Here is a 14,432-nt window from a genome sequence, read left to right on the forward strand (position 1 = left end):
GGTTGAAGTTTCTTGCTTTTCATCACTTTGAATATTTTGTGCCTATCCTTTCTGGCCTGCAAAGTTTCTGTTGAGAAATCAGTTGACAGTCTTATGGGAGCTCCTTGTAGGTAACTAACTGCTTTTCTCTTACTGCTTTTAAGATTCTCTCTTTGTCTTTAACCTTTGGCATTTTAATTATGATGTGTCTTGTTGTAGGCCTGTTTGGATTCCTCTTGTTTGGGATTCTCTGATTTATTCTGGGCTTGTATGTCTATTTCCTATGTCAGGTTAGGGAAGTTTTCCATCATTATTTCTTCAAATGGTTTTTCAATACCTTGCTCTCTGTCTTCTCCTTCCGGTACTCCTATGATGCAAATGTTGTTATGCTTGATGTTGTCCCAGAGGCCCCTTAAACTATCCTCAGGTTTTAGATTCCTTTTTTCTTTTTTGCTGCTCTGTTTTGGTATTTTCTGCTACCTTATCTTCTAAATCACTGATTTGATCCTCTGCTTCATCTAATCTGTTGATTCCCTCTAATGTATTCTTCATTTCAATTATTATGTTCAGCTGCAGCCTGTGCCCTGCCCAGGGCCACCTGGCATGAGCTACAAAGAAATCCACCAATGGCTACCACCCATGCTGGGCTTCAAACCGAGTTGGCTGTTGCTATTGCAGGATTTAGGGCTATTCAGCCATAGTTATGGGACACATCAAAGTCAGGTGCTGCTTGTTTGGGTTTTGTGAACCTTTGAGAGATTCATGGGAAGTCCACAGTACGAGCCAAGAGAGGCCATTTGTATGGAAAGCCACTAGAAGCAGTTTAGATGGGTCCACAAGTTGAGTGGGGCAGAGTCTCAGGGAATCACTGGGGTGGGACAAACAAACAGTGTTAGCCAAGTTGATGGAGACTCAGAAATGACAGCTACCTGCATCTGCACACTGGGAGGGTGGAGGGCCCAACAAAGAAGCAATGGCTTCCACCATATCCTCCATCCAGGAAAAAGCTGACCCTTCAGCCCTCGCTCTGAAGCCCGACAACTCATTTCTTCCCTATTTGTCCCTAGTGCTGTTTGAGCTGGGCCACAATGCAGGAGCTCCAAGCAAGTAAGCCCGTCAGTGAGTAAGTCCATGAATGGGCACTTTAAGAAGAGCACCTGGGACTCCAGCAGTTCTCTGTCTCACTCAGCCACAATCTCTACTGGTTTCTCACAGCCAGAAGTTGTGGGGACTTCTCTTTCTGGCACTGGTTCTGGGGAGCCTCATGTGGGGCTGGGGCCCCTTACTCCTCAGGGGGTAACTCTGCAGCCGAGATATCCCTCCCAATTCTTAACTGCCACACATGGATGTGGGACCAGCTTGTTCTGCATCTCTGCCCCTCCTACCAGTTTAAAGGTGTCTTCCTCTGTGTTTCCTTAGTTGTAGGGCTTCTTGTTCAGCTAGACTTCAAGCAATACTCAGTGATGGTTGTCCTGTAGTTTATTTGTAATTCTGATGTGGTTGTGAGAGGATGGTTTATCTACTCCACCATCTTGACTGGAAATCGCTCTATCTATATTTTGTTGCTTGTGCTTTTGTTGTCACATTTAAGAAACCATTGCCAAATCCAAGGTCATGAAAATTTACACCTAAGTTTTCTTCTAATAGTTTTATAGTTTTAGCTCTTACATTTAAGTCTTCAATACATTGAGTTAACTTTTGTATATGGCGTGAAGTAGGGATTTAACTTCATTTTTTGAGGTGGATATCCAATTATTCCAACATTGTTTGTTGAAAAGGCTATTCTTTCCCCCATTGAATTATCTTGACACCCTATTGAAAACCAATTAGCTGTAAATGTGAGGATTAATTTCTAGACTCTTGATTCTGTTTCATGGATCTATTTGTCTTGATTGCTGTAGCTTTGTACTAAGTTTTGCTGATACCACACCATCTTGATTACTGTACCTTTTAACTAAGTTTTGAAATCAGCAAGTATGAGTCTTCCAACTTTGTTCTTCCTTTTCAAGATTGTATTGGGGATTGAATTGAATCTGTAGATAAAATCTGTAGATAAAATCTGTAGATAAATCTGTAGATAAAATTAAATCTGTAGATAAATTTATTAACAATTGTAAGTCTTCTGATTCATGAACACTTGATGTCTTTCTATTAATTTAGGTCTTCTTTAATTTCTTTCAACAATATTTTATAGTTTTCAGTGCACAATTTAAACTACTTTGAATAAATTTATTTGTAAGTATTTAATTTTCTTTGATTCTGTTGTAAATTGAGTTATTTTCTCAAATTTTATTTTTGGATTGTTCATTGCTATGGTAAAGAAATACAACTGATTTTTGTGTGTTGATTTTACATCCTGTAATTTTGCTGAATTTATTATTAATTCTAACAGTTTTTCTTCTCTTTTTTTTTTTTTGACTCCTTAGAATTTTGTACATATCAGATCATGCCACCTGCAAATAGAGATGGTTTTCTTTCTTCCTTTCTGATCTGAATACCTTTTATTCCTTTTCCTTGCCCCAACAAAAACCTCCAGTATAATATTGAATAGAAATGGCAACAGCAGACATCTTTATCTTGTGCCTAATATTGAAAGGAAAGCAATCAATCTAGAACCATTAAGTATAACATTAGCTGTGGTTTTTCTTAGATGCTGTTTAGCAGGTTGATCATGTTCCCTTCTATTACTAGTTTGTTGAGTGTTTTTTTTTATGAAAACTGTGGTATTTTGTCAAATACTTTCTGTGTCTCTTGAGATAGTTATGTTGTTTTCTTCCTTTATTAATGTGATATGCTGCAATAATTGATTTTTTGTGCTCTCCTGGAACAAATTCCACTTATTCATGATATATAATCCTTTTTATGTATTGCTGCCATACTCAGTTATGGTCTCCCATACTCAACCAACACACACACACACACACACACACATACACACCTCACAATTATTGCTGCTCTGGCCCCAGGTGGGTGTCACGGTGACAGGCTCTGGCTCTAGGATTGCCTACATCTGATGATCTCTCCTCAGGACCCTCTTCCCTGTGCCTCTTATGTATTTGGTTTTATTTTGATCCTACAATTTCTCCATTTTATCACAAACACTTATTTTCAGTGACATTGATAATGGCATCTATTGACTTGAGTAGAAAAAACATTCCTGTGTTTTTCCTTTACTACTCACACAGAACACCTCTGACACTTCTGATCACCAAACGAGTGGGTCTTTCTCCCACTCCAAGCAATTCTCTACAACACCGGCTGGATGGCCTATAATTCAGTTTAATTCTGACACTATTTACCTGAAATTAGCATCAGGTCCCACAAGCTCAGGCATCAGCCCTACAAGACTGCCTCCACTTCAGATGCCAATTGCAAGTCCCAGGTTGTCATCTGTACTTCTGACTAACCATTGGCTATAAATTGGGATCCCTACATCCTTCTTGAGTTCAATAATTTGCTAGAATGACCCAAAGAACTCAGAGAAACACTTACTGATGTTTACCAGTTTATTAAAGGGTATGATAAAGCATACAGATGAGTAGCCAGATGAAGAGGTACATAGGGAGAGGTCTGGAAGGGTCCCAAGTGCAGGAGATTCTGTCCCTGAGTTGGGGTATGTCACCCTCCTGGTATGGATGTGTTCACCAACCTGGAAGCTCCCTGAACCCCATACTATTGGGATTTTTATGGAGGCTTTATCAAATATACATGATCAATTATTAAGTCCATTTCTAGCCCTTCTCCCCTCTCCAGAGAATGGGGGATAAGACTAAAATTTCCAAGCTTCTAATTATGGCTTGATCTTTCTGGTGACCATCCCCAACCAGAAGCCCACCAAGAGTCATCTCATTAGAACAAAAGATAGTCAATCTTATCGCCTAAGAAATTCCACACAGCTCAGTGGCATATGCTCCCATCACTCAGGAAATTACAAAGGGCTTAGAAGCTCTGTGTCAGGAACTGGGGTCAAAGAGCAAATATCAGAACAAATCATCTCCTGGCAGCCCTATTTACAGGGGTTTTAGGAGCTCTGTGTCAAGAACCAGGGACAGACAAATAATATATAATACATTTTATATATATATTTTATATATATATAAATATTATATATATAAATATTAGTATATATAAATATTATATATATATTGCATGACTACTGTATTTTATTTTATGCCAGGCATTTTACATTATTTCCTTCAATTCTCACAGCTGCCTAAGTACGTTCAGTAAAATTATTACCCCATTTTATCAATGATGAAACTCAGGACTGAGAAAGAAAAAAGCAGCCCCTAAGTAGGTCTGATGGGAGATGAGCCGGCATTAGCTGCTGGGCCATGGTGTTCTCCTGCTGAACACACTTTCACAGAACACCAGCGTCAGATCATAGCATCACTACACAACTGTGATGGAATGAAACAGAAATAAACCACTCCATAATCAAGTCTGAGCTTGGACAAAAACAAGATCATTGTGAAACCACCAAAACGACCAAATTTTGTCCTCACCCTCTCCTATTTAGCTGAGAGATTGCTGCTTCTTTACCAATTGTAGCTTTAGCCCTGCCCCATACCCCCACCTCCTAGATAAAAAATTTGAAGATACGCAGTCATAGAATTGTCCTCACTTTCTGACAGTGCCCAATCCAGAGTAACACTTCACTTCCTTGAACATTCTGTAAATCACTTCACACAAGTCCAAATCTGACAATAACCCCCTTCTACCCCTCTTGGCCCCTTCCCTATGTGTCATTTCTTTTGGCTGTTTTCAATTTGTGTCCTTTCACTACAGAAAAACAAAAAAATCTGTAATCATAAGTATAGAGCTTTCCTGAGTTCTGTGAGTTGTTCTAGCAAATTATCAAACCTGAGGGTCGTCCTGGGGATCCTCAAATTAGTAACCGCTGGTCTGAAGTGGTGGTGGTGTGGGGACCCCTGAACTTGCGGCTGGTGTCTGGAGTGAGGGCAGTCTTGTGGGGCTGTTCCCTCAGACTGCACAGTATGGTTAGCTCCCTTGTAAGTGGGGTCGGAAGTCCTGGGCAGACCTGGCAGTCTGGAAGATTGTGCCCTCACCTTGCAGTTTAATGGACTCAGGGCCCCTATGCTCTGTAGCATGAGAGGGGGCACAAGTAGAAAAAAAGACTTGTCCAATTTGAGGAACTTTCACGAAACCCAGAGAGAGGCCCAATTTGTTCGGTACAGCCTCAGAGTGGACTGGACTGAGGCCTAAGGCCATACCCGGTGCCTGAGTGTGCAGGTGTGCATATGAGTGGGTTTGTCGCTCCTCCACTTGCTGACTAACTTCTGTTACCCCAGGCCCCCTGATTGCCTTAGGGCCAGGAAGTCCCATCAGCCCCACCCTGATCTGGGTGAGGACTATGACAGGGACAGCTGTCATGTCCCACCCACAGTCTCTGTGGGGATTACACAGGCTCTTCCTGCAGCCTGTGGGCCCCTCCTGGGCCAGGCCCAGAGCCAGTGGTGGAGGCAGGAAGGCCCTAAAGACTGTTTCATCACCAGTTCTGGAAATGAGCTGGCACTCTGCCCTCTGCCCATCACAGGTGGTTGCAGTGGGAATAGCAAGCAAAGGATAAACTGAGGGACACTTCCTGTTCAAGTTGGATTTATCTCAACAATGCAAGAATGGTTTTATATTATGAAATTTATAAATTTTATTTAACAATATATAGACCAAATGAGAATAGTAATATAAAAGTAATTGTTTTATAAAATTCAACATAAACTCAGGATTTATGAAAACCTCTTTAAAAATTAGAACTAGAAGGGCATTTACTTAATCTGATGTAGGGTATCTGTGATGGTTAATTTCATGCGTCATCTTGGCTAGGTCACAGTGCCCACATATTTGGTCAAACTGTATTCTGGATGTTTCTGTGAAGACGTTTTTGGTCAAACTGTATTCTGGATGTCTCTGTGAAGATTTTTTTTGGGTGAGATTTACATTTTAATTGGTGGACTTTGATCACTGGTTCAAGTATAAAGTATAACATTTGACAATAATGCCTGTTTTGAAAAACTAGTAATTAACTTCTTCTGAGTCATGGTTGCAGTTCAGGCAGCTGCCAACAGGGGGAAGTGTTGCCACATGACCGTTGCCAGGACAAAAAAAGGCCCGGAGTGGTGGGCCCCAATTGCATAGAGTATACTCATCACTCCGTGAACCTTTTTACAAAATATACTTTAAAACTCATGTAGCAACCTTAAATATTAATTAGTAACCAGCATTTACGTATAATGACGTATATTCAAAGAAGAACATAATTCAGAGGAAAGTTCAAAGATAAAAGCCTAGGTAGACTCTCGCTGAACTAGTATCACAGCCCAATAGCACTTGGAATTTACCCCTTTCTAGCTAGGATGTCCATCAAAGGTAAAACGGATAAATAAATCTTGGTGTATTCATGCAATGGAATACTATGCGGCTATGAAAATGAACACTGTGTCTACATATGTATGGATTTTGTAAATGTAATGTTGAGTGTAAGAAGCCAGGCATAAATGAGTGACTGCATTTATAGAAGTTCTAAAATGGATAAAATGAATTACGGTGTAGAAATCAGGGTAGTGTTTACCTTTGAGGGTAAGGAGAGTAGTGGTTGGAAGGAAGCATAAGGAGGGTTTCTAGGATACTGGTAATAACATTCTTTTCCTTGATCAGAGTGCTGGTTCCTGCCATAGGTGTGTTCAATAGTGACAATTCATTGAACTACAGACTTGTGATTCATGCACTTTTCTGTATGTACGTTAAGCTTTAACTAAGTTTATTTTAAAATGCTGGGGGTACCATCATCTGCATAATGGACTGTAGTAGTTTTCAATTTGTACCCACCTTCCCATCACTCTTCTGTCAACAACCCATGCACTGTGGCCTCACGTGAGAGGGTGTGACCAGGACTAACCTATCACAATATGTCATTTTCTTCGGATTGGCCCAGGGGCAGACACCGAACTCAAGCTAACAGATAAGAGCCCTTCCCTAAGATAAATGTGCCTGGTAAAAAGCAAAACAATGCCACCCCCGAAAAAAAAACACACAAAAAAACAAAGAACCCCACCAAACTTCTCCCTTGATATGCGACTTGCTGAGCTCCGGCTGCCAGTGGCTATATCCCCAAAGGTGGAACGGGACAATCTGTATTAGGAGAGAATGAAGTCAGGGCAAAGAGAAGCAGAGGAAAAGGAGATGGGAGCCTAACAGAGAGTCCAGCTGCTTCAAATCCCAGGTTCTGTCCTTCCTCAGCTTCCCAGGATCTTCATTTCTCAATCTTGTTGGGTAATTCAGCATCTTTTCAGGCTAGATGAGGCAAAAAATTGCTGTTCATGCAAGAGCCCTGACTAATCCATTGAGAAACGGGGTGGATGGCAGGACCACTTACTAAAGTAGGTAACAGGAAGAGGAGCATTTGCTCCTGGCGAAAGTGTGAGTGTGAGTATCATGAGTCCAACTCATCCTGGAAGGGGATGCGTGCCCTCCTGGAGGTCAGGAAGTTTCCACAGCTTGTCATTGGTGTTGTACATGACCTTTGTCTGTGCCAGGAGTGATGATTCCCCCTCAAGGTAACAACATGTAATTACTCTTCTAGCTGGGGGTTCAAATTGAGATTCCGTTCTTTTTCATTATCCATCTAATTGATTTCGAGCCTCCAACCAGTAGACTTAGAAATATGTCTTTCCTTCCTGGATTTCTCCCATCAGTGATCACCACCACCCTCCCTGCCCAGGATCGCTTACTTAGTCCAAAGGGGTGAGTCCTGGCCATTAAAATCCTGAAGAGAGGAAATTGGACAACCTCCCTTTAGCCAAGGTTGTCAGCTGACTTTTCGGCTCTTGTTGTTTTCATTGCCACCTGGTGTCACTGTGGAAGCAGGTAGTCTTAGCTCCTGGTAACTGCCCCCTGCTCTTGTCCTGCAGCACTGATCATGAAATACAGATGCTCCGGCTGCTCTGGCGTTGTCACCGCCCACCCACCGCTGGACCATCTGGGTAGGCCGACTGTGGACCCCATCAGCATCTGCTGCCTGGTTTGCCTGTCGCCCCATCTCAGGGAATGAAGCTGAGGGCTTTGCAGAGCCTATATCCACAGGTTCCACTTCCCTGGAGCAGTTGGTTATGGCTTGCCCACCATTTTCTGGGCTCAGACCCACCCTGAGTTCCTCAGCTCATGATGTTTGCACCGCCCCACGGCCACTTTCCCCGAGGCCTGGTGTCAGGGTGGTAGGGTCCAAAAGGGTTTCCACTCTGCAGCTTCAGCCACACAGTGACCTTGAGCTACTTTCCTTTTCCTGTTTCTGCATTCTGGGCCCTGGAATGAGGGACATTTTACCTTGGGCCAAGCCTAGTCCCATTTCCTGCTCTGTGATGAACTCCCAAGTGTGTATGGGGGAATGATGCTCTTAAAGCTAGTTTTTGAAGGACAGTTAGGAAAATGGCCACCCTCCCCTTCATGAGATAAGAAAAAAAAATATATATATATATATATGGTATTTTATTATTATAGCTTTATAAAATTATCGTTAGATTGCGATAATTTTAAAAGTTAAAACAGATCTATAGTATTCATATGAAGTCATTTGGTAGTAAGCTGGGTTATTAAAGCTATGCTTTCTAGAATGGGGACTGGGCAGAAAAGTGACTAACATTGATTGTAGCCTAGTAGTTCCCAGGCGTGAATTCTCACACTTCTGTGAGGCCAGCATCTTCTTTATTATCTGTGTTTTACAAAGGAAGAACCAAGGCTCAGAAAGGTTGGATAACTTGTCAGGAGTGTGCTCTGGAGCCGGGGGAACACCTGCCCACCCCACAAGCCCACACCAGCTCCTTCATGGCCTCCCTGCATCCGGTTTGGCATCAGGACTTCTGGAGAAGCACCAAGCCTTTCCTGATGTCACCCAATACTCTTCCATGGACCTGTAAGGAGATATCTAATTATTACCTCCCGATATCCATGGCTGGTAAAGCCCCATCCCTCTGTTTTGAACAAAATGAATTGGGCTTTTGTTGCTTAAAAATCACTTCATCTTCTTTCTCTAAGGAAAGGTGTTTTAGGTGCTTTGTCCTGGGAGCTGAGGCAGAAACCTGAAGTGAGAAGCAAGCATGGACTGTGGATGGGTAGTGCTGAAGCCTCCCAGATGTGGGGCTTGGAGAAGGGTATTCCCTGTCTCCTCCTCACTCCTCCAAGGTCCCTCCACCTCCCAAACCCCCACCACCCCTGGAGCATCCCTGAAGTAAGGACCATGGTAGGGGGAAGCAGCCCCAAGCAATGAGAGGGTCTCCCAAGGCAGGAAGCAAAAAGAGGAGGCAGGGGAAGGAAGCCTTGTGTCGTCCCTCTCTGGCCCACACCCAGTGAACCCAAAAGGCTGCCCTCTCGGCTAACTCTTCAGTGAGTCATGGCCTCCACTCTTCATGCTGGGCCCTCAGCTCCACCACCACCACCAAGCACCAGGTCAGCCATTGGCCAAGGATCTGACTGATCGGCTGCCTAGAATCATCCCATTCTGCATTTCACTGGCATGGGTGGGGGCTGCAGAGTTAGGGGGAACCATAGCATCCCCTTCTAGACTCTATGGGCAGGGCAGAGGGCTCTAAGCAGTGGTGTCTGGGCTTCCCTTCACCTTGACTAAGGCTGAAAATTATTTACCAAAAGAACCTTTAAAGTACCCCATTCTAATATATATATATATATATATATATATATATATATATATATATATATATATATTATAATTGGGTTACGATTTAGAGAAATGAGAACATCTAGATACAATTAGGTATTTAATTCATTAATCTTCAACTATCCCCTGTCATACCTAGTCTAATCCAGGTTTCCCCATCGCATTCTGAAAGTTGACCTAGAAGCCAAGGAAGCTTGGCTTCAAATGCCCTTGTAGATTAGATTATCTCCATCTACGGAATTTTTTTCTTCCAATCTCAAGCTTCCTCTCTTGTAGCAAAATAAAAAGTAAAATATGGTAATCATATTTGGCATCTGCACACTTACTCCATGAATAGTTGCCTTTTCCCCGATCTTTTGCTGGCACTGGTTTCTAATAAAGATTTCCAGAAACGAGGCCCGTAAGAAATGGAAAACGCGAGCAAACCTGCTTTGTAAACTGCTAAATGCCATGCTGATAAATTTGACAACTATGCAGGTCTCTTCCAAACTGCTTGCTGTTTGTAAAGGGACTCTGTGTGCTTGAAAGAACATTATCTCCTTTTATCATGATTAGTACTGTCTTTCAAGCTATTTTTTCCAATAGCACTATAGAGGATGAAAAATCTATTCCTTTTAGGTTCTCTGCCTGGAGTCATGTAAATTAGACAAAAGACAGGTTCACAAGAGAAAAACAAACAAGTTTATTAACACATATGGAGCGTGTAACACAGGGGAGCATTCAGTAAGGAGTAACTCCTTAGAGTTAGTGGTTAGGGCTTGGGCTAATATAGCATCTTAGCCAAGTGACAATGCATTTTTAGAGAAGTGTCAAGACAAAGGAAAACGACATTGAGTCTCTAGGGCAGCAAATTGTAGGAAGACAAACATGGGGAAATTCATAGAGGATAAGGGCTTGTTAGTAAAGCTTGGTGTGTGGCTTCCCTGGTGCTTCTCTGGGCTGATGAGGGTCTGGAGTTATTTCTGGTGATTTTTATCTGTTGTCCCTCCTAGTAGAGAGCAGAGGAGGGACACTTTTGTAAATTTACATCATGCTTTTAGACAAATGGGAGGGGGGCATTTTCTTGTATCTACTTCTTTGCAGTTGCCTTCAGCTCGAGAAACAATCTTTACGCCAAAGTGAAATATGGGGGAGGGGGGAATTCTGCTGCCCTTCAGTACAAACTGCAAAATGACACTTTACATGACATCTCCCACCCGAATACATGCCTCTGGTCAGTTGACTGTGTGTCTGACTGTTTAGGCCAGATATAGTCACCACTGGAAAACAGCCTCAGGAAAGAGACGCCTGAAATGGGGGGTGATAAGGTGTCCCCAGCTAGAGAGGGTGCTGGATCACTCAGAGCCAAGACAGGGAGAGAGACAGAAAATGCACATTTCAAATGCACCTTTTAAAACAGCTGCAAACAGAACACAAAGAGAGTTTATTTTTATTTTTGTCTGTAACATGAAGGTCTGCTGTGTCAAATGACAAAAGTAAAACAATTTAGTAACAAGTTTGATGTCCTTTATTCAAGGGAAAGTAACCCATGGACTGGGTGAGTGCAGTGTCTCATAAGCAGTGGAGCACTCTTCCCGAGGGACTTGGGACACGAGCGGCTTTAACAGAGCATTAAAGAGGCAATGTGGAAACAGGGCATGATTGATTAGAAGGCCAGGGATTTCCTCATCCACTGAGCAGGTCCTGTTTTCTAGGGTGAGGTAAAGCAGCTGAAGCTGAGCTGGAGGATTGTGATTGGTGGATGTCAGGTTTCCTTGACAGGTGTTTCCTGGTAAGCACAGGCTGACTTCCGGTTAGATTTGTGACAGTGGGCCAGGCCATTACAGCGGCCTCCATTTTTCATGTCAGTATAGACTGAGTTTATCAGATGCATTCTTCAGCTGCCAGACACGGCACTAATTAAACCAAAGAAAGGGTTGAAATGAGAGGCATATTAAATTCTCTTCTGGCTGGCAGCCCCCACCATCGGCCCAAACACCAGGCCAGGGATTTATTTTCAGGGCTCAAAGGAAAGATCTGGGAATGTCAGCCAAGAGCCAGGCGAGTGGCTTTATCTTCCCAGGAAAGTGAGTCTCCCTCAGGGCTCTGGAGGCCTCAGCCACTCCACCTCCTGCCCTCAGCTCCCAACTCCTCCCCACTGATATATTGAGTTTCACAACTTTAAAAATAGCACCTGAGCAGTGAGGGAGCGATCTCTGAGCCTGGATTCCAGCGTGGAAATGCAGGCCTCTTTTGACCAAGAGCTGCCCTATGTGAGTGTAATTCTAGCTCTCTGCTTACGTTTCATGCACCACAAGAAAAGTTCTCTCCCCCAAAGTAAGCCCCGGTTGTTTGAAATATTCACAGAGACGTGGGAACTCCTTTAGATAAGCCCTGACTTCCTTCACTCTTTAATAATTCATCAGGATATTTATCCTCAGAAGGAATCCGATGGCCTTGCTTTCACTTTTTTGCAAACCTCTTGAAATTTCCCAAGGGTGTCTAGACGCCTCACTGTTAAGTTCCAGCCCCCAGCTCCGTACAGCCTGTCTGGAGCTCCATTTCCCAGCCTGAACGCAGCTGGGATGACTCTCCAAGCCCTGGAAGGCCGTCCTGGCCGGGGAGCTGATGTGTTTGTCCCACAGAGCCTACGAGGGGATGAAGAAGACAGCAGGCCAGGAAGAAATGGCAGTGAGTTTGAGCATACACAGGACCTGGAAACTCCTAGTCTACCACCTGTCCTTCCCAAGGCCCCTTGGGGCTCTCAGGTATTGTCTGCGTTCCTGGGCAGAAGGCTCCTGGCCCCTTAAATTTTACCCCTACTTTCCTGACTCTGAATCAGTTCACCTGTGTTGCTGTAGAGTTAAGAGGTTGTTTTTATTAATTCCTTTCTTTCCCAGCGGAGTTCCTTCACCCTCATTACCTATCTGTCTTTACCTGCTTCTGTCTCCCCAAAAACTGTTAACTAAAAACAATGACAGAATTTTACTGAGTGTGTTCTACGTGTCTGACACTCCGCTAGGAAGGAATTAGTATCTCCATTTGATGAAGAAACTGAGACTCAGAGGGGTTAAGGTAACACAGCAAGTTGATGGGAGATCTGAGATGAAAGATATTTCTATTAATATGATACCGAGAAGAGTGGAAAAGACCCTGCATGTGAAGGACCTAGTAGAATGCCTGACACATAACAGATGCTCAAAGTGTGCAGTGTAGTATAGTGGTAGGACAGGGACATAAATGTCATTATATGTAACTCAGAGGGAGTTGGAGGGAATGTATTTACTTGGCCTTCTTCACGGACCCCACCTATTGGTCAATGAAGAGAAAAACCTTAAGTAAGTCCCTTCCGGTAAATTTAATGGGCTACAAAAATTGAACAGTGTCTTTAGGTAATTTTACCAGTGAATTCACATCTACCTCCCCTTGTTTCTCCTCTGGGTGGTGTGTGAGCTTCCGGTAGACTCCCAGCCATTGGGGTGGGGGCAGTGTTCTGGTGTCCCTCTGGTTGCTATGGTCTCAGTGACTGTCAGGCTGAGCTCAGCAGGAGCCTCACCTGGCTTCCTTCTGTGGGCCTGGGCCTCCCTCACAGGGCGCACTGGTCATGGTCCATTCGCCTCCTATGGACCCATCTGTTCCGCCTCACCCTCTGTCTGGACCCTGGCTGGGTGGGTCCATCCTGGGCCTCGAGCATGGGCTCAGCTTGCTTGGCTCCAATAGATCCCACTTCGTAGTCACAGCTGTCAATCCAGTGTCTACCACACAAGGTAACTGAAGGCTGTCCCACCCCAAGGACACCACTCCACCCCTTGACCAGAAAGACTGCCCCATGCAAGCACCAGGGCCCCTGCCCGTGACTCATCAGAGTCCCAAGTGAAGAGGGATCAACGGTCCTGCCCCACTGCTCACACCTTCCCACCCTTCCTGTAATCCTCCAGCCCCCAATGAGCAGACTTTCCTCCCCTTCCTCTTCCTGACTCTCCCTCCTGTCCCAAAGTCTCTGTGGTCTAGGAGGCCAGGCCTGTTCCTGATACACTGCAGAGGGTGATGTGCTAGGCTCGTGTCTACTAGAGAGGTCAGGGGCCCGCCTCTGCCCGCCTTGGATTCAGAAGCTTCCTGACTCACACTTAGAGGTGGCCAGGCGAATGTTTGAAGAGCCATTAAAACACAAAACTTCAATATTTGTAAGAGTGTTGTTCTCGTTAGAGTGGCTGAGAGCATGGGTGGTGGAATTAGACTGGGGTTCCGTACCTTTCTCTGTCATTTGCCAGCCTGTAACCTCAGACCATTGTCTTCACCTCTTCAGACTTCAGTGTTTTCACCTATGGGGAAAAAAGAATGTGAGGAGTAAATAATGTGCTTAGCAGAATGCCTGGAGCACATGAAGCAGTTGACCATTGTTGCTGTTGCTGTTGTTATGACTTTATGACCGTTTCTTCTCCTCTGCCTCTGGCATCCCCATGCCTGACACCTGCAGGAATGAGGCTGTGCCCACGGCACCTTGTCTCATTCCAGCTGCTTGAGGGAAGAGCAGAAAGGCCACATGGCTGGGAAAGAGCCAACCACACAAAGACATTGTATTTAATCTTCACATTTCCATATATATGTGTGTGTATGTGTATGTGTATATGTATATATATATATATACACACACAATGTATATATATATCATAAAGGAAAAGTCCAACATAATTCCATTAACTCAACACAATAACTCTTCCCTTTCAGTCTTTTTTCTCCATAGATAATATTGATATAGATGTGCTTATAATATTTATATCAGATT

At 43.8% G+C, this 14,432-nt stretch overlaps 1 protein-coding gene and 1 long non-coding RNA gene across 2 annotated transcripts in view; one reads left to right on the top strand and one right to left on the bottom strand.

The window, feature by feature from the left end:
* Positions 1–11,436: 11,436 nt before the first annotated feature.
* The window catches only part of LOC141570597 (uncharacterized), a 53,511-nt gene continuing 50,515 nt past the window's right edge, over positions 11,437–14,432 (bottom strand). Inside the window, exons 2-3 of the long non-coding RNA XR_012494777.1 lie at positions 13,898–13,968; positions 11,437–11,562 (exon numbers count right to left, since the gene is read on the bottom strand). This is a non-coding gene — a long non-coding RNA (uncharacterized LOC141570597). The remainder of the gene's footprint in view (positions 11,563–13,897; positions 13,969–14,432) is intronic.
* The window catches only part of PLA2G4E (phospholipase A2 group IVE), a 59,846-nt gene continuing 57,406 nt past the window's right edge, over positions 11,993–14,432 (top strand). Inside the window, exon 1 of the mRNA XM_019725422.2 lies at positions 11,993–12,414. Within this exon, the coding sequence (XP_019580981.2) occupies positions 12,232–12,414 (183 nt within the window). The 5' untranslated portion in view covers positions 11,993–12,231. The remainder of the gene's footprint in view (positions 12,415–14,432) is intronic.

Source organism: Rhinolophus sinicus, linkage group LG03 (genome assembly GCF_036562045.2).
Source record: "Rhinolophus sinicus isolate RSC01 linkage group LG03, ASM3656204v1, whole genome shotgun sequence".
Lineage (NCBI taxonomy): Eukaryota > Metazoa > Chordata > Mammalia > Chiroptera > Rhinolophidae > Rhinolophus > Rhinolophus sinicus.